The sequence below is a fragment of the Ursus americanus genome, chromosome 3 (genome assembly GCF_024610735.1).
Source record: "Ursus americanus isolate L20-20 chromosome 3, mUrsAme1.1.p, whole genome shotgun sequence".
Taxonomy (NCBI): domain Eukaryota; kingdom Metazoa; phylum Chordata; class Mammalia; order Carnivora; family Ursidae; genus Ursus; species Ursus americanus.
This window is the reverse complement of record NC_142129.1, coordinates 90,280,132-90,305,015: the sequence shown is the minus strand read 5'-3', so window position 1 is coordinate 90,305,015 and position 24,884 is coordinate 90,280,132. Positions and strand designations below refer to the sequence as shown.

Below are 24,884 nucleotides of genomic sequence, written 5' to 3'. Positions count from 1 at the left end.
CTATATTTAAAAAATGAACATAAAATGCCAGTAATGTTATACTACACATCCTTAATTTTTATTTGACATTTCAGTGGGTTTCCTCTTACATAGTAAGAGATGAGGCTTCTTGCATTAGGATTCTTTGAAACTCAACAAAATAAAATTAGACACTGCTGCCTAATACTTTATATTTTAATATAAAATTGAAGGTTTAAACGCTCCATTTTTATTTCACTTAATCACTTAAGCCTAAAGCACACTATTTCTTCAAAAATTTAAAGTGTTATCCCCAGGTATCATAAGACAAACACACACATACTATATGTGAATTTGTTCACCATCTAAAGTGTGTCATGTATGTTCAGAGATACACACAAAATTTATTTTTTTATCTCCTTTGTCTACCAGGAATTATTTCCAGACATACTGTTTTATCTTAGATCTTCATCGACTGTTTTCCAGTTGCAGGGAGCACTGTATGTGTGTATTCCCCAGCAGTGTTAGAGACAAGGATATAATTGTGCTTGAGGTGCGTAAGCCCTCCAGGACTATAGAACTGCATTTCAATAAATATCAGCTAGTGTCATGGAGAAGGCAATCTTTAAAATGCATCAACAATGCGTGTGTGTGTGTGTGTGTGTGAGTGTGTACATGTGCGCGTGCAGAAGCGCGTGCATGCATGAGTGTAGAAAGGGCTTGAAAAACAGCTTTGTATTTTGGGGTGCTTCTGACACTTACTATATGAATATTGAAAGCTTTTTTTTTTCCAGATGCTCAGATAGTTTGCCAGAATGTGCTAAAAAACCAAATCGCTTGGAGAATATGAGCTAGCCTAGAGATTAATAAAACCTCCAACTTCACAGGCTTCCACAAATAATGATATGAAAACAACAGATAATTTTAAGCTATCAAATATTTCAATACTTCGCTCTGCTTGCTTCTATGACCTATTTATCCCATACGAAAAGATTTGTTAAAGGACTTGTAATGGCCTTCTGGGACAGGAAGAAGAAGGTTTCTGTAGAAAATATTAAATTAATTTTGATGGTGATACAAAGTTAAGTAAGGGTTGTTAAGGGATGGCTTGCTGCCACGGGGTGGGGTTTTGTTTTGGTATCCTTTTAGCCTGCAGGTGTTTGGCACCAGCTAAAATCAGGGCCAGCTGTGATATTTCAGTTCTGATACTTCCCTCCCCATAGTTCTCAGAAGTGATGCTTCGGGGTGATGTCTTACACCTGATGGATTCAACTTGTGTGGTAGAAATGTGAAGGCTCTGTTAAATAACACCAGCCTGGCAACACCCATTGCCCTCTCTTCCCCACCCATGGGTCATGGCATCAAGGAGAAAAAAAAAAAAAAAATCAACCACAGATTTGGTCATCCATATCTATATATTTTTTAATTGCACAGTTCATAGAATACACTTAGAATCGCCAAATACACGGCCTTAAGCAAAATACAAAAAAAAAAAAAACAGGATAACACAATCTCTTTTGATTCTCATGGTAGATAATGATGCTGTTAAATGCTCTCGGTGGTGGGATCCATACCTATTTTTGCAGGAATCTGTATAGTTTCTATTAAAAGCTGCATTTTCTTTTAAGTTTGTTTGGGTTGGAAAACCTCAAACCACAATGTATTTCATGCACATGTTCCCCAGGGTATGTTAAATAGGACCATACTGAGGTCATCTAGCAAGTTTTTTAAACTTTTTAAGAATTCCTTTAATGTACTGCACAATCTTGGCCTGATTAAAAAAAGATATTTTAAGAAAGCACTTAAAAAAATGACTCTTGAAATCTATATGCAGATAATCCATATTACACTTCTATAGCATACACAGAGTTTTCCACAGATAATTCATCACCGAGGGAGAAAAACAATAAAACTACCACTAAAAGGCTTTTGGATCAAAATTTCTCTAAGTGATCTGTAAATACAGACCAAAACCCCCACAGTATTCTTGACTGCCTTCACAGTGGATGCTTGGGGGATTCCTTCAATTGGGCAGTGTCTGCAGCAGATAATCAGAGGCTGAAGGGCAGACAACCTTGCATCTACCCAAGGGGAAAAGAAATCATCTGCTCTCTCAGCTGAGTCAAAAAAAAAATCAAGTTTCCTCAGAACATGAGGCCATGATGAAATTATTTAGGTTTGAAATAGTTTCTACAATCAAGACCATTTTTGTTGTCTACTGAGCTCAAACCACAGATGAGATGTGAATGGTCCACTTGATAAGCAGGCCCCCAGAAAATCCTCTCCTGTGCTTTGATGCTTCTGACTTTTTTTTTTCTTTTTGGTTAGACATACCCCTCTTCACTTCATCAAAGCCTCACTTCCGGCTCCATGTTCCAGGCCTTGTACTTCACCCAAATCAGTTTTCAGTTGAGCTAGCAGCTGTGCTGGCACGGGGCGCGTGGAGAGCCAGCCACGGGCGCCAGTGGCGCGGTCCCACATCTGAGCACAAGTGGCCAGTTCCACGCACCCCGGGCCAAGAAAGTCTACAGCTCATCAGGGGAAAAACAAGGGAGGACACCTTAAACGGAAATGATACTTTAACGGAAAATAAAAAATAAGAGGAGTGTCAGCAATCAGAAATGATGAAGGGTTCAGAAGTTCTTGGCACGGAGTTTGCAGATGCCTTTCCTTAAAAGAATATTACAGCTTGATTTTTAAGCTAGGGATCCCCATCCCCACAGCCACACTGAATTTGTTTGTATCCACCAAACAAAGGTGGTTTTTTAACAAAAATATAACCTTTAACAAAGGTCTCCACTGAAGAAGGTGTTTTTTAACAAAAATATTACTTTAAAGGGTACCATCGTAATCAGAGCTAATCCGGTGTCTTGAGCCTTTACCTCTGGCAATCCCTACTGCCTTGATAAACATTATCTCATGTAACACGACAATATAGAGAAAAGAACCTATTACACCACTTCACAGTTGAGAAAACTAAAGCTCAGTAAGTTTCTAGAACTGCCCAACAATTCTGACTCCGTGGTCTTAACCATTATGCAGCGCTTTCCAAACAAAGGCTATAGAGAGAGGTTGTCAGCCCCACCCAGGGGTGCACAATAGCCCCTTGATCACTTGGAAAACCTCTGCTTGGCAGAGTTAACCAACTCATTCATTCACTGATCAACAACATTTACTGCATATCTGCTAAGTCGATTTTAAATTTATTTGTTCAGAAGGGAAGAGAATTACTAAATTCATGCTAAATCCCTAGCCCTTGGTATGTTAGTAAAATAAAGGTTTGTCAGAGGAACTTTTTAAAGTAGTCCTAAAACACAACTCCCTGATTTTTTCACATTTTACATTCCTTTCAAAACTCAAAATGATATGGAATTCTTTTTAAAAGAGCCAAGTGTCCTTAGCTCTCATGCCAAACAGTCCTACATATAATTGCCTGAGTCGTCTGCGCTAATTTTTAAAATGTAACAGTAATACATTGCTCTCTAGTCTTTCTAAAACTCCAGATAAATTTTGTGTACATTTGGTATTTAAACTGCAAAGAATGAAATTATATATAAAAGAGACGAACTCTACTCTTGCAGACAGAGTACAATTGTCAGTAATTATCACTGGATGATTAAGAATTTTTGATGTTAGAATGGTAACAGGATCTACGTTTTGGTGGATAAGAAGGCAATTTTCAGAGACTCCTGGGGTAGTAGCAAAAGTTGATATCTTGGTTTAGGTAACATCAATCTTCTCCATTTGAAAAATGACTGAAGTACTAAAAAAAAATGCCATAGACCAATATTAGAAACTTCATGTGGGTCCAAAAGAGTTGAGATAGAATGATTAAAGCAATTAAACTGGGAATGAAAAACCTAATTATCCTATATTCAATCTGAAGCAGCCCATTAGGTGAACAATTTGAAGGGTGGAACCTCGGTTCCTTGTTCATCAATACCTAGAAAATGGGTAATGTTAGAACATATATATATATTTTTTCCTTTTTTTAAAGCGCAAGACAACACAAACAGAGGGAAGGGCAGAGTGAGAGGGAGTCTGATGCCCGGCTCCATCCCAGGACCCTGGGATCATGACATGAGCTGAAGGCAGATGCTTCACCGACTGAGCCACCCAGGCGCCCCTAAAATAACGTTCTTTACTTTGGTGTCTTTATGCTTGAAGAAACAGGTGGAGCGACAGGAATGCTGATGATAAAACTCTCAGAAATGATCTCTACAGAGATGTGCCCTTGAATCAAGTCAAACGCCAACTCCTACCCATCTCGGTACCACTTTTAAGGAGGAAAATAATAGTAAAACCCACCCATTCCCCCACAACGACTTAAAGCCAAAGCTTGGCCTCATTCGAAGTTATGAAGTGAGAAAACTGGTCCTTCGGGTCTAGTACATTTCAAAGTGTGCGCACTGCTACCTCGTCGCCAAGGAGCCATTAATCACCAGGCATTAATCCACTGACGCAGCGAGGACCCTGACACATAAACTCAGTACAGATCCAGGAGGCCCCCTCATCTCAAATACTTATCAGCCATTGTTTTATTGCGGACAAAGCCTTGCCATATTCTTGGCAGGAAGAGATCACAAAGCAGAATTCCTGAATCCATTCACTTTTTTTCTCCAGTAAATATTATAAACACTGAATTAAATACGTCAAGTCTCCTTGAAGCAGATACTCATGTAAAAGATAGGTACCAAAGTTAAAGAGGTAGGTCAGTTTTCAACAAAGTTCTTCCCCCTTAGAAAAATCATATTCCATTTTCAATAATTCATTTGAAAGAAAAAGCGGTTGCAGTAGAAAGAATCTTCTTAGACCTATAAATTTGAAGTGTTGGAAGCTGACAAGATATGTGAATAATCATAGTGAAAGCTTCATAGAAAAAATGGTATTCCTTTACGTATCGGGATTAATATTCGAATCTGAGAAACAGTAAATTGCTTGCAGTGATACTGATTAAAGTAATAAATCAAAAACTATTTTGATAACATCTACAAATAATAATTTGAACAATGTTATAGAAAAAAACTTACGTTTAGGTGATCCTTATTCCTGGCACCCGAAAAGAAGCTTATAAGAATTGTACAGTACAAATCTCAATTCAAATACAACTGATTCTTCACAAATAATGCACTTTGTTAATCAAAACATACAAAAGCCTCTCATTTGCAAAATTAACTATGACTTGCTTTGTACACTTTAAGATAGCCATCTGGTGAGATGAGGGCTACAACTATAAAAGTTGTCAGACTTCCTTCTACAGAGAATGATCTCTGAGGACCTGAGCCCAACCTCTCAATTGTCTACATTTCGCATTTTTCAGGAGAAACAAATGTCCTGACCTTGCAAACTTTATGTAGACACTGCTGCAGAAATATGTTAGATGTGATGGACATAAAAGTATGATTATACACAGCCTGTTCTCAACTGATTCTTTTTACTTCAGACCCACGGTTTAACGTAACCGTCAAAAATCATGTTATGTGACTTAAGCTCAAGACCAATGGCTCACGTGTATTTATGTGAATCACTCTGGATAAAGAAAGAGAGGCAATTTCTTGTGTTTTTAACTGCCATGTACTAAAAACTTCAAAAACCAAACCTGGGGTTCTGTAAATACGTTCTTCATGTCGTTGATTGGGCCGTACGCAACCCCGCTGCCTTCAAAGAGGTATAACCACTTGCTGGTCATTTCTTTTTCAAACCTAGGAACAGACCCCAAAAAAGATGCATTTTTACAAAGAACGTAACACAACGTTTTTTTTTTTCTCATATGGCTCTCTTTTGAAGCAACCAATAACAACAAAAATATGTTTCTTAGGCTTTCTTTGCTCCTAGTTTTGAGAATGTTGACTAACTGAAACAACTTGACTTGCCCAGAAGTGGCAAGAATAGCCACCCAGCTCCCATTGTTTGAAGGTCCACCATTAGAGATATCATCCCTCCTATTCCTGTCCCTGTGTGTTTTTTGACAGAGAGTCCCTTGGAGAAGACAGACTATGTGGGAAATGGTTTTGACTGAGTTTTAATTCTTGTGGTATTTAGCACTTAATAAATATAACAATATAATTAAATGCAATTCTGAGCATAATGTCATTGTGCAAAGTGTTTTTCAGGTGTCAGGCATAGTACATCAGTTTAAGGTAGACTGATGTACTAAATTATTCTTCAAAACAAAAAATAAACAAATGTAGTTGTTTTAAAAGAAAGCTATATGTTTGGGATGCCTGGGTGGCTCAGTTGGTTAAGCAGCCGACTCTTGGTTTCAGCTCAGCTCATGACCTCAGGATCCTGGGATCGAGCCCCGCTTTGGGCTCTCTCTTCAGGAGGGAGTCTGCTTCTCCCTCTCACTCACCCTCTGTGCTCTCTCTCTCTCAAATAGATAAAATCTTTAAATTAGAAAAAAAGAAAGCTGTGTGTTCCACCTCCATTATATTTAAAATACACCAAAATTATCAGCCACTACCATTGGCCTAAGCACAACTTTAGCTACTTATTTGCACTATGACTTATAATCAGAACAAATCTAGGCATGTGAAGACTGATATATCAGTTTAGCCAGCAGCACTCAAACCCAGCCAAGTCCTTTACCTCCGTTTTGTTTTTTCTATAATTTACAATTAAACTTCACAGACATAAAAGCTTATTTGATTGCCTTTATTTTCTCTATTAGGTGTAAAGGAAAGAGGACCCAATTCATTAATGAGATTCACCATCTTATATTTCTTCTTGTTAAGACAGTGAAACAGAAATAAAATCTTGAATCCTCAAAGACAATTCAACAGTCATAATTTGTAATATATGAAGAATTTATAATTACTAATTGCTAAAATAGCAAACTATTTTCAGTTAACTAATAATCTAGGTGAAAAGAGATTATTGGTAGGTTATCTAGGTAAATAGATTATCTAGGTAAAATAGATTATTGGCAGCAAGCAGAAGGCTTCACTACTAAGGGAGGGCAAGTGGAAATATAGTAGAAATAGTATTCATGGACTTCTACTCAGGAATCTTAGACATAGCTAAGAATTAATCTTAGGTTTGCATATTCCATGGGAAATTATATTGGAGAATGCACTACTTCTTCCACTGTTTACAACAAGGGTAAAAACAATATCAATACTTTGAGGATACTTTTCTAATGTCACCATTTTGATGAATAAAGATTTTTCATTGTCCATTTGAATTATAGCCAGTAATGTTAACTATCCCTACTTAGTACACAATGAAATATTTCACTTCGATATCCTGAAAAACCTTCTTTCATGGGAACACCACCATGCAGGATGAAATGTCTTACATTAATCGATTCTTAGCATCCTTCTTTTCTTTTCAATGACTGTTAAAATCATCTCCTAGCCAAGACTTCCTAAGACACATACATCACCAAAATGATATATGTTGAAAGAATAAAAGAGATACTTTGAACCTGGAGCCTTTACAATCCGGGTGTCAATCATTTAAGTTTCCATAAGCAGAGCGTTATCGTGGTTAACCTGATAAGTTTTCAAGACAAGTGAATTTATCACCACCAGACTCACCCAAGTGGCCTCAAAGATCTGCACAGAAAATGCATGTCAAGATCCAAACAAACCCATAGCTACAGGCTTGCCAACAGAAAACTCAGGGGAATAGTTGAAGTTTTAGTATTTATATAAGCTTTTCACCACTGGGCAGAAGAGAGGGATTTATTTCATGTTATGGAAAACAACGGATGCACTTTGGAAATGAGACTGGGGAGGGAGGCCGTGTCTGGAGCGGCAGTGGTGACCACTGTTTGTGTCTGTGCGTGGGCGTGGGTGTGTTCATAAATGCCTTCCACTCCAGCGTTCAGAGAAGGAACATTGCGGCACTCTGCTGCTCCCAGAGGACACATCCATCATTTTCTTCTGAAAATCTATCTCTTGATCTAAATCTGATGTGGAATTCTTTCCTTTATCTATGCAAAAAAGCTGTAAGCGCATGTTTTTATTAACCACAAAAATGCTGCTAAAAAAAATGCAAAGAGTTGTTCTAAATAACTTAGGGCAAAACAGTACTGAAGATAAGACAGGAAGGGTGTCCTCAGATGCAGTGTAGGGAGCCTCAAAGCTACAGCCTCCTCTGGGAATTACCTGGAAACTCCTAAAATAATTCAGACTTCATTGTGAACTTACTAAATCAACCCATATATTAAATTTTAGATTTTTGCTGAATTCGCTTACTGTCGATTGAATCATTTCGGTAGATGAAACATTGGTACGTGAAGATAGACCTGAGTTTAAATTTCTTAGCATCAAAATTTTATTTAAAGAACAAACAAAAAACTTTTCTTTAGAAAATGGATTGAAGTTGCAGCAAATAAAAGACAAGAGAGAAATTAAGAGATACAGGCCATGAAGGTGGAGCTAGAAATAATTCTAACACTAATGATGACTAAATGCTGGTTAGGATATCTTGCAGCTTTTCTCCTCACAAGCACACTGTAAGGGAAGTATTATTCTCGTATGACCAACAGGAAACTCAGGTTTGGAGAAATTAACTTGCTCAAATTCATAAAGCTTTTTCCCCCCAAACTTTTTTGAGGTATAACTGACCAATAAAAATTGTATATATTTATTTTGTACACCATGGTTTTTTAGAGAGCAGTGTAGTGCAGTGATTTAATATACATATACATCATAATAAGATTAGCACAATCAAATTAATTTACACATCCTTCACGTCATGGTTACCATTTGTGTGTGGGGGGGTAACATTTAAGACCTATTTAAGAACATTTAAGTATAAAATACAGCATTACCTTCAATGACTGATTCTTATAACTGAAAGCTGGTACCCTTTGCCCAGTTTCTCCCCCATTTCCCCCATACCATAGTCCTGGGCAACCACCATTCAACACTCTGGTTCTGTGAGTTTGACTTTTTAGATTCTGCACGTCAGTGAGATCAATGCAGTATTTGTATTTCTGTGTCTGGCTTATTTCACTTAGCACTAAAATGCTTCTTCACTTCCATCCTCTATACCTCAAGATACATTTCCTTATATTAATACTCACTCATTCATTCCTGATGCTTTTAGCAAGAGTTTGTTTTGTCCCAGTCGTGGGGATTACAACAATAAAAACGTCCCTGTTTTCAAAGATCATACAGTCTAATGGAGAACACAGCTAAGGAAAGTGATGATTTGCAATGCAAGATGCCGAGACAAAAATGAGTGTACAGCCTACAGTTGAAGGACCAAAGGAGGAGACCTGAATGGGCCTGGGGAGTCAGGAAAGAGTTCAAAAGCCAGGTGACATCTGAGCCAGATGCTGAAGGATGAGGTAGTATTTTCCATGCGGAAGATGGAAAGCAGAGAGCAATGTTTCCAAAGACCCAACCTGGAAAGAATCTAAGATCTCCTGTGCTCTGAGTGGCGAAGGATGAACTGGGAAAAGGGTTAGAACCAGAGTGCAAGGCATCTTGTCTGCTATGCTAAGGATTTTGGATTTTCACTGGCCATGAGACACCCAGAGAGGTCTTTCAGCAGGGGGCTGACATAATCAGCATTAATACAGGGAACGGAAGGATACAGATGAGACCAGAGGCAAAGAAACTTGACAGGAGGCAACAGACTCTCTCCCTCTGATGCATCTTAAATCTCCCCCTCTATCAATATCTTCCATGTTATTATCAATAATAAACAAGTTTTTGGGGCGCCTGGGTGGCTGAGTCAGTTAAGCATCTGCCTTCGGCTCAGGTCATGATCCCAGCGTTCCGGGATCGAGCTCCACATTGGGCTCCCTGCTAGCTGGGGAGTCTGCTTCTCCCTCTGCCCTTTACCCCGCTCATTCTCTATCTAATAAATAAATAAGATCTTTCAAATAAGAATAACAACAATAATAAACAAGTTTTTATTCAAAAAAAAGTTTTCTTGACATTCTTACCCCTTTTGTTCCTATCTTATTTATCCATTTCCAGTCGGCCACGACTGCCTGAGCCTCTGAAATCTGACTTGTTCACCAACAACTTTTCTTGCCCCATCACCAAGAGTCTTCAGGGGCTGCTGCCCAATACTGCTTTCATAGTCCTCAACCTATCCGCTCTCTGTGCATTTGATGCTGTTGACTATCTTATCTTTATATCCTATGCTATTGTACTTATTGGATTTTTAATATCTCTGTGGACATTTCTGTTTCTTTTATTATTTTACCTTTTCCTTCCAGTACCAATATCCTTTGTTCTCTCACTCATCTAAGTAATCCTGTCATCTCCATGCAGATGATACCCCAATCTATTTTCAGCCCTAACCTTTCCCCAAGTCCCTCTTCCTAATTACCATGGGATATTTCTACCCAGATGCACTATCATCCCTGGAAATACAACCTGCCCCTGGATGACTAAGACTTCCATTTCCCCCATAAACCTTGTATTTCTCCCTTGCCTGAATTCACACTCTTGGCTAAACTGGGAACTCTTTCTTTTCATCGTCTCTTATAATTTACACATAATTGGCCTGTACAATCAACTTTTCAACAGTTCAGTTTTATTTATCTAGTCCCACTGTTACTGTCCCAATTCAGGCCCTTGGTTCTTCACACTTGGGACTATGGTGATATTTGATTAAAAACTTATTGCCTCCCAAGGGAAACAAAGGCAAAAATGAATTATTGGGAGCTTTCATCAAGATAAAAAGCTTTTACACAGCAAAGGAAACAGTCGACAAACCAAAAGACAACCTACAGGATGGGAGAAGATACTTGGAAATGTTTTATCAGATAAAGGGCTAGTATCCAAAATCTATAAAGAACTTATCAAACTCAACACCCAAAGAACAAATAATCCAGTCAAGAAATGGGAAGAAGACATGAGTAGACATTTTTCCAAAGAAGACATCCAGATGGCTAACAGACACATGAAAAAATGCTCAACATCACTCGGCATCAGGGAAATACAAATAAAAACTGCAATGAGATACCACCTCACACCGGTCAGAATAGCTAAAATAACAAGTCAGGAAATGGCAAATGTTGGCAAGGATGAAGAGGAAGGGGAACTGTTGGTGGGAATGCAAGCTGGTACAGCCACTCTGGAAAACAGGATGGAGGTTCCTCAAAAAGTTAAAAATACAGCTACCCTACAACCCAACAATTGCACTACTAGGTATTTACCCCAAAGATACAAATGCAGTGATCCAAAGGGGCACCTGCACCCCAATGTTTATAGCAGCAACGTCCACAATAGCCAAACTATGGAAAGAGCCCAGATGTCCAATGACAGATATATGGATAAAGAAGATGTCGTAGGGCCGCCTGGGTGGCTCAGTCGTTAAGCATCTGCCTTCAGCTCAGGGCGTGATCCCAGAGTCCTGGGATCAAGCCCCACATCAGGCTCCTCTGCCAGAAGCCTGCTTCTTCCTCTCCCACTCCCCCTGCCTCTGTTCCCTCTCTCACTGGCTGTCACTCTCTCTGTCAAATAAATAAATAAAAATCTTAAAAAAAAAAGAAGAAGAAGATGTGGTGTATATATATACAATGGAATATTACTCAGCCATCAAAAAATGAAATCTTGCCATTTGCAACGACGTGGATGGAATTAGAGGGGTAGTAGGCTAAGTGAAATAACTCACTCAGAGAAAGACAATTATCATATGATCTCACTGGTGTGTGGAATTTAAGAAACAAAACAGAGGAGCATAGAGAAAGGAAGGGGAAAATAAGACAAAATCAGAGAGGGAGACAAACCAAAAGAGACTCTTATTCATAGGAAACAAACTGAGGGTTGCTGGAGGGGAAGGGAATGGGAGGATGGGGTAACTGGGTGATGGGCATTAAGGAGGGCACATAATGTAATAAGCACTGGGTGTTATATATAACAGATGAATCACTGAACTCTACCTCTGAAACTAATAATACATAACATTAATTGAATGTAAATAAAATTAAATTAAATTTAAACAATAAAACTTATTGCTTCCAATTTTCCTCCTTTCAGTAAAATGAATTTTAGTTATGTCTCAAATCTGTCCAATTCTCTCTTTCCCAAGGATTACTATCTTCTCTCACGCTAGAGAAACAGACTGTTTCTTCACTGCTATACCCCCATAACTTAGAACAGGGTTGGCACTCAATATTTGCTGAATGAATATATGACTAATTGGTCAGAATTAGAGGGTCTCGGTCACATTAGCTTGAATAAGTGGGGTGGATTCCTTTCTCTCCAAATATTCCTGAGACTATGTTTATTTAGACATGTGGTTGGGAGAAGGAAGACAATTTGAGGGTCTTCAGTTTAAATGTAATATCACAGTATCTCCTCTTTTCTTTCTTCTTCCACACTGGTCTCTAAATTCTTCATAGAGATATGTCTTATCAAAAATAAATTTCAAGTTCCCAACAACTAACTTATAAACATAATATTTCCATTTAGGGACTATGTTATCCAGAAAATCATAAGATCTTAGGAATTCTAAAGACCTTAAAGATAATCTATTGTTTGGGGCGCGTGGGTGGCTCAGTCAATAATGCATCTGACTCTTAATTTCAGCTCAGGTGCTCATCTCCTGGCTCAGGAGATCGAGCCCCACATCAGCCTCCATGCTCAGGGGGAGTCTGCTTGGATATTCTCTTCCTCCGCCCCTTCCCCCACTCGTGCACTCTCTCTCTCCCTCTCAAGTCAATAAATAAATCTTTAAAAAATTATTTATTGTTTTTTGTGTCCTACAAAATCATCCTGTTATGTGCATTGAAAATATTTCTAGTAATAAGGAGCACACTAGCAGCCCAATTACTGAAAGTACTCAAACATAGGAGGTGTGCTCCAATAGAAAAGGCAGGAGATGTGGATAGATATGGGTTTGAGTCACAGCCCCAGCACCTCCCACCTATATGACCTTAATAAAAATATCAGATAAATTTTTCAAATCAAAATCTTAATTCTCAAAACAATTCTGTGAGAGAGGTATCATTATTATGCTCCTTTTAAACATGAGCAAACCAAGATTTAGAGAGTTTAAGTAACCTTTTTAAGTCATATCAACATTAAGTAGTCACACTGGAAGTCTATCCTGGGTTCCAAGCCCATGTGCTAACCATCACTTCCTACTGCTTGACTCTAGGTAGCAAAGTCCAGGACAGCAGACCAGACAGAGCTCTCTGAGTCATGTGCTGCCAAAGACCAGTCCCAGAGGGCTTAAAAAGGAATAGTTGAAGCCTAGCATCCTGGCGTTACTATTAACTGAGAACCTTTTGGGTACTAGACACCATAAGAAATAACTTTGTATATATTATTTCTAGTCAACATAATACTGTGAGGTGTGTTTTGTGATTCTGATGACTAAAGAATTAGGGCATAGAAAAGCCAAGTAGGGAGGTATATGTAAGAGAAATCTATCAGCTCAAATCTGCCAGCTGGTGGGATCTTGAACTGGTCTCGTTCTCTATACTCGTTCAGTAAGGTAGACCTGCTAGAAGTTAGCATCAACCCAATCAAGTCCAGCACACAGTGCCACCCTTAGGCCACTGGCAAATCAGAGTTGGGGGACAGAGGGAAGTTAACCCTGTACTGGGTGAGTCACCTAGGCTCCAATAATCCCAATTTCTTTTCCACTGACCATTGATCAATTCTATGGTCCTACAATGTCTCATAATATTGACCACCATATTCCAATCTGATCTTTTCAAAAATTTTTTTTTAATTTTCTAACCTCACCTAGCTTTGTGATGGTGGGTGAGTTGTTTAACTTCTCTGAGCTCCAATTTTGTCATCCGCTATAAGAAAATTATAGTTGTAGATTGCTTTACACAGCATCTAGCACATAGTAAGCATTCAATAACTGCTATTTCACTTAGTAGTAATGTCATGTACACTAAAAATAAATAACAATAATAAAATGTGTCTAAAATTGCAAATCCAAGGAAGGAATTTTAACAATTTATATAGCAGATCATATTTATTGCTGATCATCTCTCAAGATATTCTATGGTTATAAAATCATTATGTTGTGCACCTAAAACTAATATAATGTTATACATCAATTACGGCTGACCCTTAAACAACATTGGTTTGAACTGTGTGGGTCTACTTATACAAAGATTTTTTTTCGATAAATAATATACTGTTAATATATTTTCTCTTCCTTATGATTTTCTTTTTTTTTTTTTTTTTAAGATTTTATTTATTTATTCGACAGAGATAGAGACAGCCAGCGAGAGAGGGAACACAAGCAGGGGGAGTGGCAGAGGAAGAAGCAGGCTCATAGCAGAGGAGCCTGATGTGGGGCTCGATCCCATAACGCTGGGATCACGCCCTGAGCCGAAGGCAGACGCTTAACCGCCGTGCCACCCAGGCGCCCCCCTTATGATTTTCTTAATAACATTTTCTTTTCTCTAGTTTACTTTATTGTAAGAATAGAGTATATAATACATATAACATGCAAAATGAGTTTATCAACTGTTTACGTTATCAATAAGGCTTCTAGTAAACAGTAGGCTATTACTAGTTAAATTTGGGAGTAGTCAAAAGTTATATACAGATTTTCAACTGTGTGGGGGTCCGGCACCCCGACCCCCACGTTGTTCAATGGTCAACTATATATCTCAATCAAAAATTATTTTTTAATTTTAAAAACAAAAAGTCAAAGTCAGTGACTTCCAAAATGTATATACATGCACTTCGTTGTTATTTCTTTTTCTAGAAAATATCAGTGTTTGTACTGAAGCCTCTAGGGGATCGGTGATGACATCAGCGTCAGGAATCTCCACTGGTCTTTATTACACCTGGAAATCCCATAGTAGCTAGTGACAATGCAAAGATTTCAAGCTAAGCAGGGAGTAATAAAGCAAACACATTTCACCAGGCTAGCAACCATGAGAGTTGAAACAATTTAAAGAGGTACCAACATCAATATAGCTTGTAGAGAAGCCACAGAGGTTAAATCTTGTCTCGTTTGTCTCATCCTAGTGGTTCAGAGGAAGTCCAAAGTCTCAATTCTTGTTGGTGATAAAAGAGAATGCCTACTGGGAGTCATGCTGTGTCCATAGCTATGTGAGGTCTCATTTCCCTAAGAGGTCCTTAGGTGCCCCTGGACCAAATCTGGTGATTTAAAAGTCAGTGATAGTAACTTGGAGCCTTTGCCCTTTATCCTTACTTCCCACTAGACTTTGTGAGATGCTCAAAGATACTTTCTTCATGATTTTCAGAGTTTCTTGAGCTAAGAATATGGCAAGATTTGTGGCAAAAGTAAAATCATATCCCTATTGGTTTCATGAATTTTTCCCCACTTTTGGGTCAGAACAGAAAAGTATTTCAAGGATAAACTATATACAGAGACTTTGTGACAAGACTTTAAATCTTTGAATCCCCTCAATCATTTTTCCACATAAAAATTCAGGACTCAAAAATGTAAGTTATTTTGGGGTTCTAGTTAGTTGTATTTTCAGAGAGGTTTTATATGAAAATCCAAATGTAACTTAACTAACATTGGAATACAACTTTATGTTGTAAAAGCAATCTTCAACACACACAATGATTTATTCATATAATTGGAAATATGAATCAATTTGCAAAAAAAATTCATATTTTTGCATAAGTAGAAAAGTATACCTGGTCTTGTTGCTATACTGTTTCTACAGTAGAGTTGTAGATTTGTCAACCATGGTTTTCTGAATGTAAGTTTCGGTATTTATACACCCAGAACCCATAATCTTTTAAAATTTGTACACATTAGTTACATCCCTTATATAAAAAAATATAAATACACTTGTGGATTTCCCCTAAGGGTGGCTTTCCAGAAGAGTGGAGAGAAACTTCTCTTCACACTCCACCTTCTTGATTTATGAAAGACTGTGCCTTTAAACTCCAAGTAATTTTGCAAAAAAACAGAAAGCTAAGTAAATATCTTGCAGAGCCTTAACAAAAACAATGGAGAATTGCAAAATATACTACACTGGAAGACAGTAAGAACTGAATATAATTTTGTAAAGATATGCTGTCCACACAACATAAAAGATTTCAGAAGAGTTTATTTCAATATCATAGCAATGCTTCCCTCAGATTTTTAAAAGAAAATTCAGGAAAATTTCCACTAGAGTTAGTTCTTAAATTTTTAAGTTTATTTTTTATTTTACTCTTGTAAAATGTTTCAAAAATGCGAAAAAGTGCATCAAAACTATGAAAGAGAAAACTATAGAAAAGAGAATAATACAAATATTTATGTGGCCCACCCACATCATTAGAATCTTAACATTTTAGCATATTTGCTTCACATCTTTAAGGAACAAAATGTTACTGGCACATGTGAAGCCCCTTTTGTACCTATCCATTACCTTACTGTCCTTTTTCTTCTCTTCAGAAGAAACACCATCCTACATTTGTTTGGATGAATCCATAAGTGATATAAGGTATCATGTGGGTTTTTAAACTTTATACCGGAACTTGCTTTCTTATTGAACATTTTAATTTTAAGATCTATCTGTATTCATACATAAGGATTTGGCTCAAGTGTTTTATCCACTGGGCACATTCCTGTGTGAATATTCCACAGTTCATCTTTTCTCCTATTTATGGTCCATCATTGTTTCCAGTCTCTTACTTTTATTCACAATGCTTCACTGGAACCTTATACTTTTCTCTGTCTATTCCAGTAGGATTGATTCCCTAAGGTATATATGGAGAAGCAGAATTGCTAAGTCATAAAGTAGACACATCATCAGCTTTATTAGATTGTGCCAGACTGTTCTCCAAAGAGCTTGCTGCCAATTTTTGCTTCTTCTGTGCTCCACATTCTTACCAATTTTTGTTGTCAGACTAAAGTTTTGTCAACCTTGTAGAGGTAAAATGGTATCACATGGTTACTTTAAATTAAGTTGCATTTCTCACAACTGGAGAAATTAAACATCTTTTCACAAGTTTAAAGGCTATTAGATGGGTTTTGTTTGTTTGTTTGTTTGTTTTTTCTTTTCTTTCCTCTTTGTATTTTTTGCACATTTCTCAGTTGGACTTTTTTTTTTTACTTATTTATGCACTTTAAATTTCTTCTAGCTCATCTTTTAGCCTTATTTACCTTTTCATACAGAAGCTATTAATTTTAATGCAGACATATCATGATTCTTGTCCTGTAAGGTTTTTGCTTTTCATGTTGACTTAAGAAGTAGTATCTAGCTTGTAAGTTTGCCATGAGGAATTAAATGTAAAGGCGTATATAACAGTGTGGTACAAGTCAGTGCTACATAAATTACATTAAATAAATAAAACTACACTGACACCACTGGAAAGGCAAACGGTTGACAAGGAGGGGGAAGAAACTAGAAGTTTTGAAAACAAAAATTTGGTACAGGGCTACATTTCATAAATGGATAGCCTACAGATAATGTCTCTTTGGACAAATCTGAGCAAACCCAAACCAAACCAATAGGATTCCGTAAGATCCAGGCTGAAGTCTACAAAGCAGTAACTATAAACAGGCCTGTGACACTTCTATAACCCACAGAGAAACAGCTGGAATTAGTTGGGTGGCGTTTCTACGGTAAACAGAACCACAGATTTAATATTTCCTGTAATCTTCTCAGACCTTATTTCCTCTTAGGAATTTATCTCTACTATTACTGATAAATTATGGTTAAATTATCCTTTTTCCCCTCTAGCATTCACTAGCTCTCTCCTTTGTCTGAATGTTAAGCCACAGGCCACACAAAAGATGGAGTAAGAGTCCATCTGGGGAATCTAGTCACTGCCTTCCAGTACAGGGTCACTCGGAACTTTTCCTATGACTTGCTCTTAAACACATCGAGACACGTAGTAGGCTGAGTAGCCACTATTTCTTAAGGTTCACATTAATTATTACCACATTCACACTGGTCCATACGAATGATCATTCACAGTTCAGAAACATACTCTGTTTTGTACAGATTTTAAATGAAGTGCGGGTCATATGTTACAACAACTTGATAGCCTTTGCTGTGACTGTCCACACAGCCCAAGCAGCATCACTGCAAACATGATACAGGGAAGTTGCCCACATTGCCAAGGTACAGTGATACCTTACACCAGGGCTTCTCATACTAAAAAGTAAGCCTCTTGAATAGAGATCTCTTCATGAAGAACCACTAGTTGAGCAATATGCAATTATTGTAGAAGAAAATATTTAAATATCAATAGACACAAAAGAAGAAATAAAAATCGATAACCTTACCACACAGAAATAATTTTAGTTTATACATAACCTTTAGCATTTTTGTATGAATATACATTTTGAGAAATTTAAAAGGGATCATAATGGGTTTGTTTTTTTCTTTTTTAGTGTATTAAAATACACATAAAATTTAACATTTCAACCTTTTTTTTAAAGATTTTTATGTATTTATTTGAGAGAGAGTGAGAGCGAGAGAGATCACGAGGGAGAAGGAGAAGCAGACTCACTGCTGAGCAGGGAGCCCAATGTGGGACTCGATCCTAGGACCCTGAAATCATGACCTGATCTGAAGGCAGCCATTTAACCGACTGAGCCACCCAGGCACGCCCCCCATCTTGACCATTTTTAATTGTACAGTTCAGTGGCATTAAATACATTCACAGTGTTATGCAGCCATCATCATCATTCATGCACATAACTCTTTTGATCTTATAAAACTGAAACTCTATACCTATTAAACACGAAGTCCCCATCTCTCCTCCTCTCCAGGCCCTGGCCCACCATTCTACTTTCTGTCTGTATGATTTTGACTACTCTGAGTAACCTCATATAAGTGGAATCACACAGTCTTTGTCTTTTTGTGACTACCTTATTTCACTTAGCATAATGTCTTCAAGGTTAATCCATGTCGAAGAATATTGCAGAATTTCCTTCCTTTTTAAGACTAACTAGAAATTACAAAACATTTCTGAAAGAAATTAAAGACCCAAATAAATGGAAACATGTCCCATGTTCATGGATTAGAACATTTAATATAGTTAAAATATCAATATTATTCAAAGCGATCTATAGATTCAGTGCACTTCCTATTGAAATAGAAAATTGTAGATATAGAAAAACCCATTCTAAAATTCATATGGAATATCAGGGGACCCCAAATAGCCAAACAATCCTGAAAAAAAACAAAACTAGAGGACTCACACGTCCTGATCTCAAAATTTACTACAAAGCTACAGTAATCAAAAGTGTGGTTTTTGCATAAAGACAGACATAGAGATTAATGGAACAGAATAGAGAGCCCAGAAATAAACTCTTACATTTACAGTCGGTGATTTCTGATAGGGTACCAAGATCATTCAAGGGGGGAAAGGGCAGTTTTTTGACAAATGGTGTAGGGAAAACTGAAAACTATATATCCAGATGCAAAAGAATGAAGTTGACCTTATCTAACACCACATAAAAAAATTAATACAAAATGGATCATGGACCTAAATGTAAGATCTAAAACAATAAAACTCTTAGAAGAAAATAGGACAAAAGCTTCACAACATTGGATTTGGCAATGATTTCTTTGATAGGAAACCAAAGGCACAGGTAACAACAACAACAAACAAAAGACAAATTGGACTTCATGAAAATTTTACAAATTTGTACATCAAAAGACATTATTCATAAAGTAAAAAGGCAATGCGCAGAATGGGAAAAATATTTGCAAATCACATATCTGACATGGGATTAACATTCAGAATATACAGAGAACTCCAAAAACTCAACAACAAAACCACACAATCCAAAAATGGGCCCAAGGACTCGAACTGACATTTCTCCAAAGCGCATGAAAAGATGCTCATCATTAATCATTAGTGAAATGCAAATCAAAACTACAAAAAGATGCCACCTCACACTCACTAGTACAGCTACTACCCAAAACAAACACTAACAAACAAAACAAAACAAAAACAGAACCAGAAGTGTTAGCAAGGATGTGGAGAGACTGGAACTCTTGTGGGCTGTTGGTAGAAATGTAAAATGATATAGCCACCTAGAAAGCCGTATGGATATCCCTCAAAAAATTAAACATAGAATTGCCATGTGATCTAGCAATTCCACATTTGAGTGTATATCCACAAGGAATGAAAGCGTGGTCTCAAAGACGTATTTGTACATGTGTGTTTGTAGTAGCATTATTCACAATCATTAAAATTCCGTGGAAGCAACCCAAGTGTCCATGGATGGATAAATGGTTCACAATGTTTTGTAACCATCTAAAATCTGGCAATCATATGTCCAATGGTCAAGGAAGAGTCACCTACCATGGCATTTGGATATTTGTGTTGTATTTTCCTAAAGTGTGTGAATATTGCTTCAATAAACATCCTCGCAGCTAAATCACTGTACATGATCTTATTTCCTCAAGATTCATTCCTAGAAATGAAAAATTTTTTAATGTTCATAATTTCAGAACATTTTTATATTTCATTCACTGAACAGGAATTTACTGAGTTCCTCCTAAGTGCGAGGAAGTGTCTAGGGTTATAGCAGTAAACAAAACACAAAAATTCTCATCTTCTTGAGGTTTGCCTAGGAGAGAGGATAAATGAGTAAATTCTGTATTACTTGTGGAAGTGCTATGGAGAAAAATAAAGCAGAAAATAAACCCCTTCCATGAGTGGTTATACCATTAATAGGATGACTTAAGAAGGTCTCAATGAAAAGAATAAATGTTGTCACATGCATTGAATGAACAGTTTCTCTTACGGAAACTCAGAAATTCAGTATTATTTTTATTTTTCCCAACTTGGTAAGCCAAAAAAAAAAAAAAAAAGACATCTTGCTAATTACTAATGCTTTTTATTATTTGTTTATCTCGATTTACAAAATGCCTTATAATATTCTTTCAACAATTTTCTATTGGGTTTTCCTCTTTCTTATTAATCCAAAGGTTTTGACAAGTTTTGTATTTACCTTTAACTTTTATTTATGGTGGTTTTTATTCTTTATTTTTTGATTCTTTTATTTTTTAAAGATTTTATTTTTTTATTTGACACAGAATGAGAGAATACAAGCAGGCAGAGCAGCAGGTAGAGGGAGAGGGAGAAGCAGGCTCCCCACGGAGCAGGGAGCCCAATGTGGGCTCAATCCCAGGACGCTGGGATCATGACCTGAGCCGAAGGCAGACGCTTAACCAACAGATGCCCCTCTATGGTGGTTTTAAATGTACAGAATTTTTAGAATAATTCTGATTCTCAAGGACATAAGTGAAAATAGAATTAGAAGAACCCATAATTACTCATTTGCATTATCCTACATCACATACACAATAATCTCATAATAACTATTTTAATCCTACCACAAATATGATTTAAAAAAAAAATTTTTGACTATGTGGCCCCAATTCCATCCCATGTTTAATGTTCTGTATCTCTGTATCTATATAGTCAGAATACATTGCCACTGCATATTATACTCTTTCCCTTCGGCTCTCATTTGGTTATATTATATATATTTCACATAAATGAGGCTTGCCACCAGCCTTTAGGTCACTATCTCTACAGTCAATTTTGTTCTCTGAAGCTCAGTCTTTAGTAGATGATACTCAATTCTTGCATAATTATTAACAATTTGTATCCTTTTTTACTTTAACGTCAGATTTAATGGATATGAATATCCTTAGCTTGCTTTCTTTGAGTATCTTTAAAATGTTACTCACTTTTTTTCTGGCGCTCCTGAAAAAAAAAAAGTCTGATACTTAAATTTTTTCCCTTATAAATTATGTATTCTTCTTGCCTAAAGACTTGAAGGATATTTCTTTAATTCTTTAAAGTCCAATAATTTTACTACGTCTTAGTGTTGTTTTTTAAAGTCAATACTCTCAGATACGTGGTAAGCTATTTCAATATATAGCTTCAAATCATTTTTTTTAACCCCAGGAAATTTTCTTCAATTATAATAGCTATCTCAAAAGTCTGAGAACAGATATTATTATGTTCTTAAATATTAAAAATGTCCTTTATGAACTAAACAACCTCTTGCTTAGGCTACCAAATATGTGAGGAAACCACATAAAGAAACGAAGGAAATGAACACAAAATTCAGTGTAGCTGCTCCTTCCTCCCAGGGGGCAACAGGAAGATGACACAGGTTAGTAACACACAGGTGGACTCACATTCTGGGTTTTGAATGAGCGGTACTTTTCCGGGAATTCATTAATTATTTTGCTTTAACATTTAAATAAATATTACCTATATTTTTTATTTTTTTTTTATTTTTTTTAAAGATTTCATTTATTTACTTGACATGGGTGGGGGAATGGAGACAGCAAAACACAATCAGGGGGAGCAGCAAAGGGAGAAGGAGAAGGCTCTCTGCTGAGCAGGGAGCCCGATGCAGGGCTCTATCCCAGGACCCCGGGATCATGACCTGAGCCAAAGGCAGACGCTTAACCAACTGAGCCACCCAGGTACCCCTTACCTATATTTTTTTAAATGCCTTTTATGACACGATGTATATTAGTTTGTGTTTCCAAACTTTATAAACACCCTGTTGTTTCTATGTTTGTTCTTTTCCCCTACTTTGGGTTTATACCTTAGAGACTCCTATTAGCCATGTCTTAGGGTTTTTTCCCCCAACATCTTCAACATTTGGTGCTTCCTCAAATTCTTGTTTGAAATATATTTTTTCATTGCTTTTTAATTTTTACAATTTTCTTTATTTTCACTATTTTCCTGGAGAATTATCTGTGTTGATTTCCTCTTGTGTTCCTTCTAATTTAATCTTGATTTTTTTCTTTTGTACCTAATGTTTTCCTGAGTTCTTTCACTTAATTTCTGTGTGTTTTGAATTCTTAGTCAAGTTATTCTTTCATATCTTCTATCATTTTTAGTGTCTTTTACTTCATTTTTATCTGTTGTATGGGTATGTCTTTACGACATATTTTTGTTGCCTATAGGAATATGATTCTGCTTATTCTCCTTTTTTATTTAAATTTAATTAGCCAACGTAGAGTACATCATTAGTTTTTGATGTAATGTTCAATGATTCATTAGTTGCATATAATACCCAGTGCTCATCACATCATCTGCCCTCCTTAATGCACATTACCCAGTTACTTCATTCCCCACACACCTCCCCTCCAGCAATCCTCGGTTTATTTCCCAGATTCAAGTCTCATATGGCTCGTCTCCCTCTCTTTTTTAAATTTTATAATAACTCTGTATAGGTTTTGAATCTCAGCACTTTCCTGTTACTTTCTCCTTTTTTATCTAAAATTAGTTTTCCTAAACTTTTAGAAGGAGGTTTGGTTTAAATAGCCTTCCTAACTTCAAGAATTCCTTCTTCAGTTTTTTTGTGTAGCATTAAAAAAATATACAGGATAGCTTGTTTTCCAAAATTTCCTGGCTCTGTTCTCCTCTCTTTTATCTGTATGTTCTGTCCTTATCTCTCATGTCCATATCCTGCTCAATTTTTATTTTACTCCCCGCAGTTTTTCAGCGTGGCGCCCTCTCCTGGAGGGTGATTTTCAACAATTCATAGGAGCTATACTGCCCTAGTTTCTTCAGAATTTATCAGGAACCCCTTGCACTCAGTTCCTAGTTTCAGTTGCTGTTTTCAAAACTTCTCTTTCCCATTCTGAAGAATACCTCTAGGTTATTCTGGACCTGTGCTCAAGTCTATGAGAGAGGCCTCAGTGCTACCTTCTATTCTTTCCCTTACAGAGAGATGCTGCTATTTTTCAGGTCCCATGGCTTTTGATGGGGGTTCTTTGGAGTTCAAGAAGATTCCTTGTCCTTTTGTTGTAAATGTTTTCCATGTTTCTCATTTTGTTCTTTAGTAATTCAGTTTTTATGCGGAGATTTGGGAGATCCAAAAACAATGCTGCCACTGCCACCACCATGTTCCCAGAAATTCAAGGGTATTATTTTTTAAGAAATTTGGAGAAGCTTCTTTATAGCTTGCAAGTCAGGTGCCATTTTGAGCTGCAAAGAAACTCATTTACGATTCAATTTTTTTAATTTTTCCTGGCCAAGATCAACCTCTTATCGCCTGACCAACAGGCGTCTTTTCATTACTTGCTTCTAGTCCTGCACAGGATTAAAATGTATAATCCAAGTGACTTGTGATTTATGATGTCCACCTCCTCTACTCACTTAAAATACACATTTAAACCAGCAGCATCATATCAAACATACCCTAAATCCAGGTATATGGTAATGGAAAGCAACACACCGTAAAATGCAAGCCTGCAACTGCTTCTTAATTTTCCTGTTTCAAAACACTGTTTTTTAATACATCTCTCTGAATTTGATTTACACTCACTAAACAAAAGATATTTTAAAATGGAGTATGAAAATCTACAACTTCACAAATTTACCCACTTTCTCAACTGGTATCTTCCATGAATGACTAGCCTTAGGAAAGGGCACATTATTTTGAAACTGTACACAACACACTGACATGAAAATGATATGAAGATTAAGAGTTATAGGATACAGAATGCTGTTTTTTTATTCCAAAGGATCCCAGAGGTAGAAAGAGTTCTATTGACAATGTTCTCCAAGCCTTAGAACCCAGGAGAGTGGTCATCCAACCTGCTTTTCATGTCAATAGTACAGGAGGTTCTCTGCCAGGGAAGACAGTACTTTCAGAAGGAACTCACTTCACATTTGGAAATTCTGAATAAGAATTCTAGCTTCCCAATCTTTCTGCTCCTTTCCCATCCTCCCTAGCTCCACCCACCCCAGTCTCCTTTCCTGGATGGAGAGCCTAAGATTCCTTCCAGGTGAGAACCAATGCTGCAAATGGTAGAACACAACTGTTCACATCCATCCTAGGATCTGCCTCTGGAAACATCTTCCCATTGATCCTTTTTGAGTCATGAGGAGCCTCACACCAGTCACTTAATATTTTAAAACAGCAGATCATGGCCTTCCATCAAGTTCTCTCTTCTCTAAGTTAAACACCCTGACATCTTTTATCTACTCCTCAACTTGGCATATATAAAGAATTTAAACAATTCATAGCCTCCCCATCAGTAGAGAAAAACATTTTATTCAAAGGGA

At 37.0% G+C, this 24,884-nt stretch overlaps 1 protein-coding gene across 6 annotated transcripts in view; it reads right to left on the bottom strand.

The window, feature by feature from the left end:
* SUGCT (succinyl-CoA:glutarate-CoA transferase) overlaps positions 1–24,884 on the bottom strand; it is a 696,086-nt gene that overhangs the window by 358,529 nt on the left and 312,673 nt on the right. For 5 of the 6 annotated variants that reach the window (XR_015724068.1, XR_006778824.2, XM_045793504.2 and 2 more), the window contains one exon: positions 5,558–5,660. Coding sequence is in view for 4 of the 6 variants with exons in the window: in XM_045793504.2 (XP_045649460.2) it covers positions 5,558–5,660 (103 nt within the window). In the remaining 2 variants the exon portion in view is untranslated. Of the gene's footprint in view, positions 1–1,329; positions 3,722–5,557; positions 5,661–24,884 lie in introns of those variants that run through there. The other variant, XM_045793505.2, reaches the window with a different exon arrangement.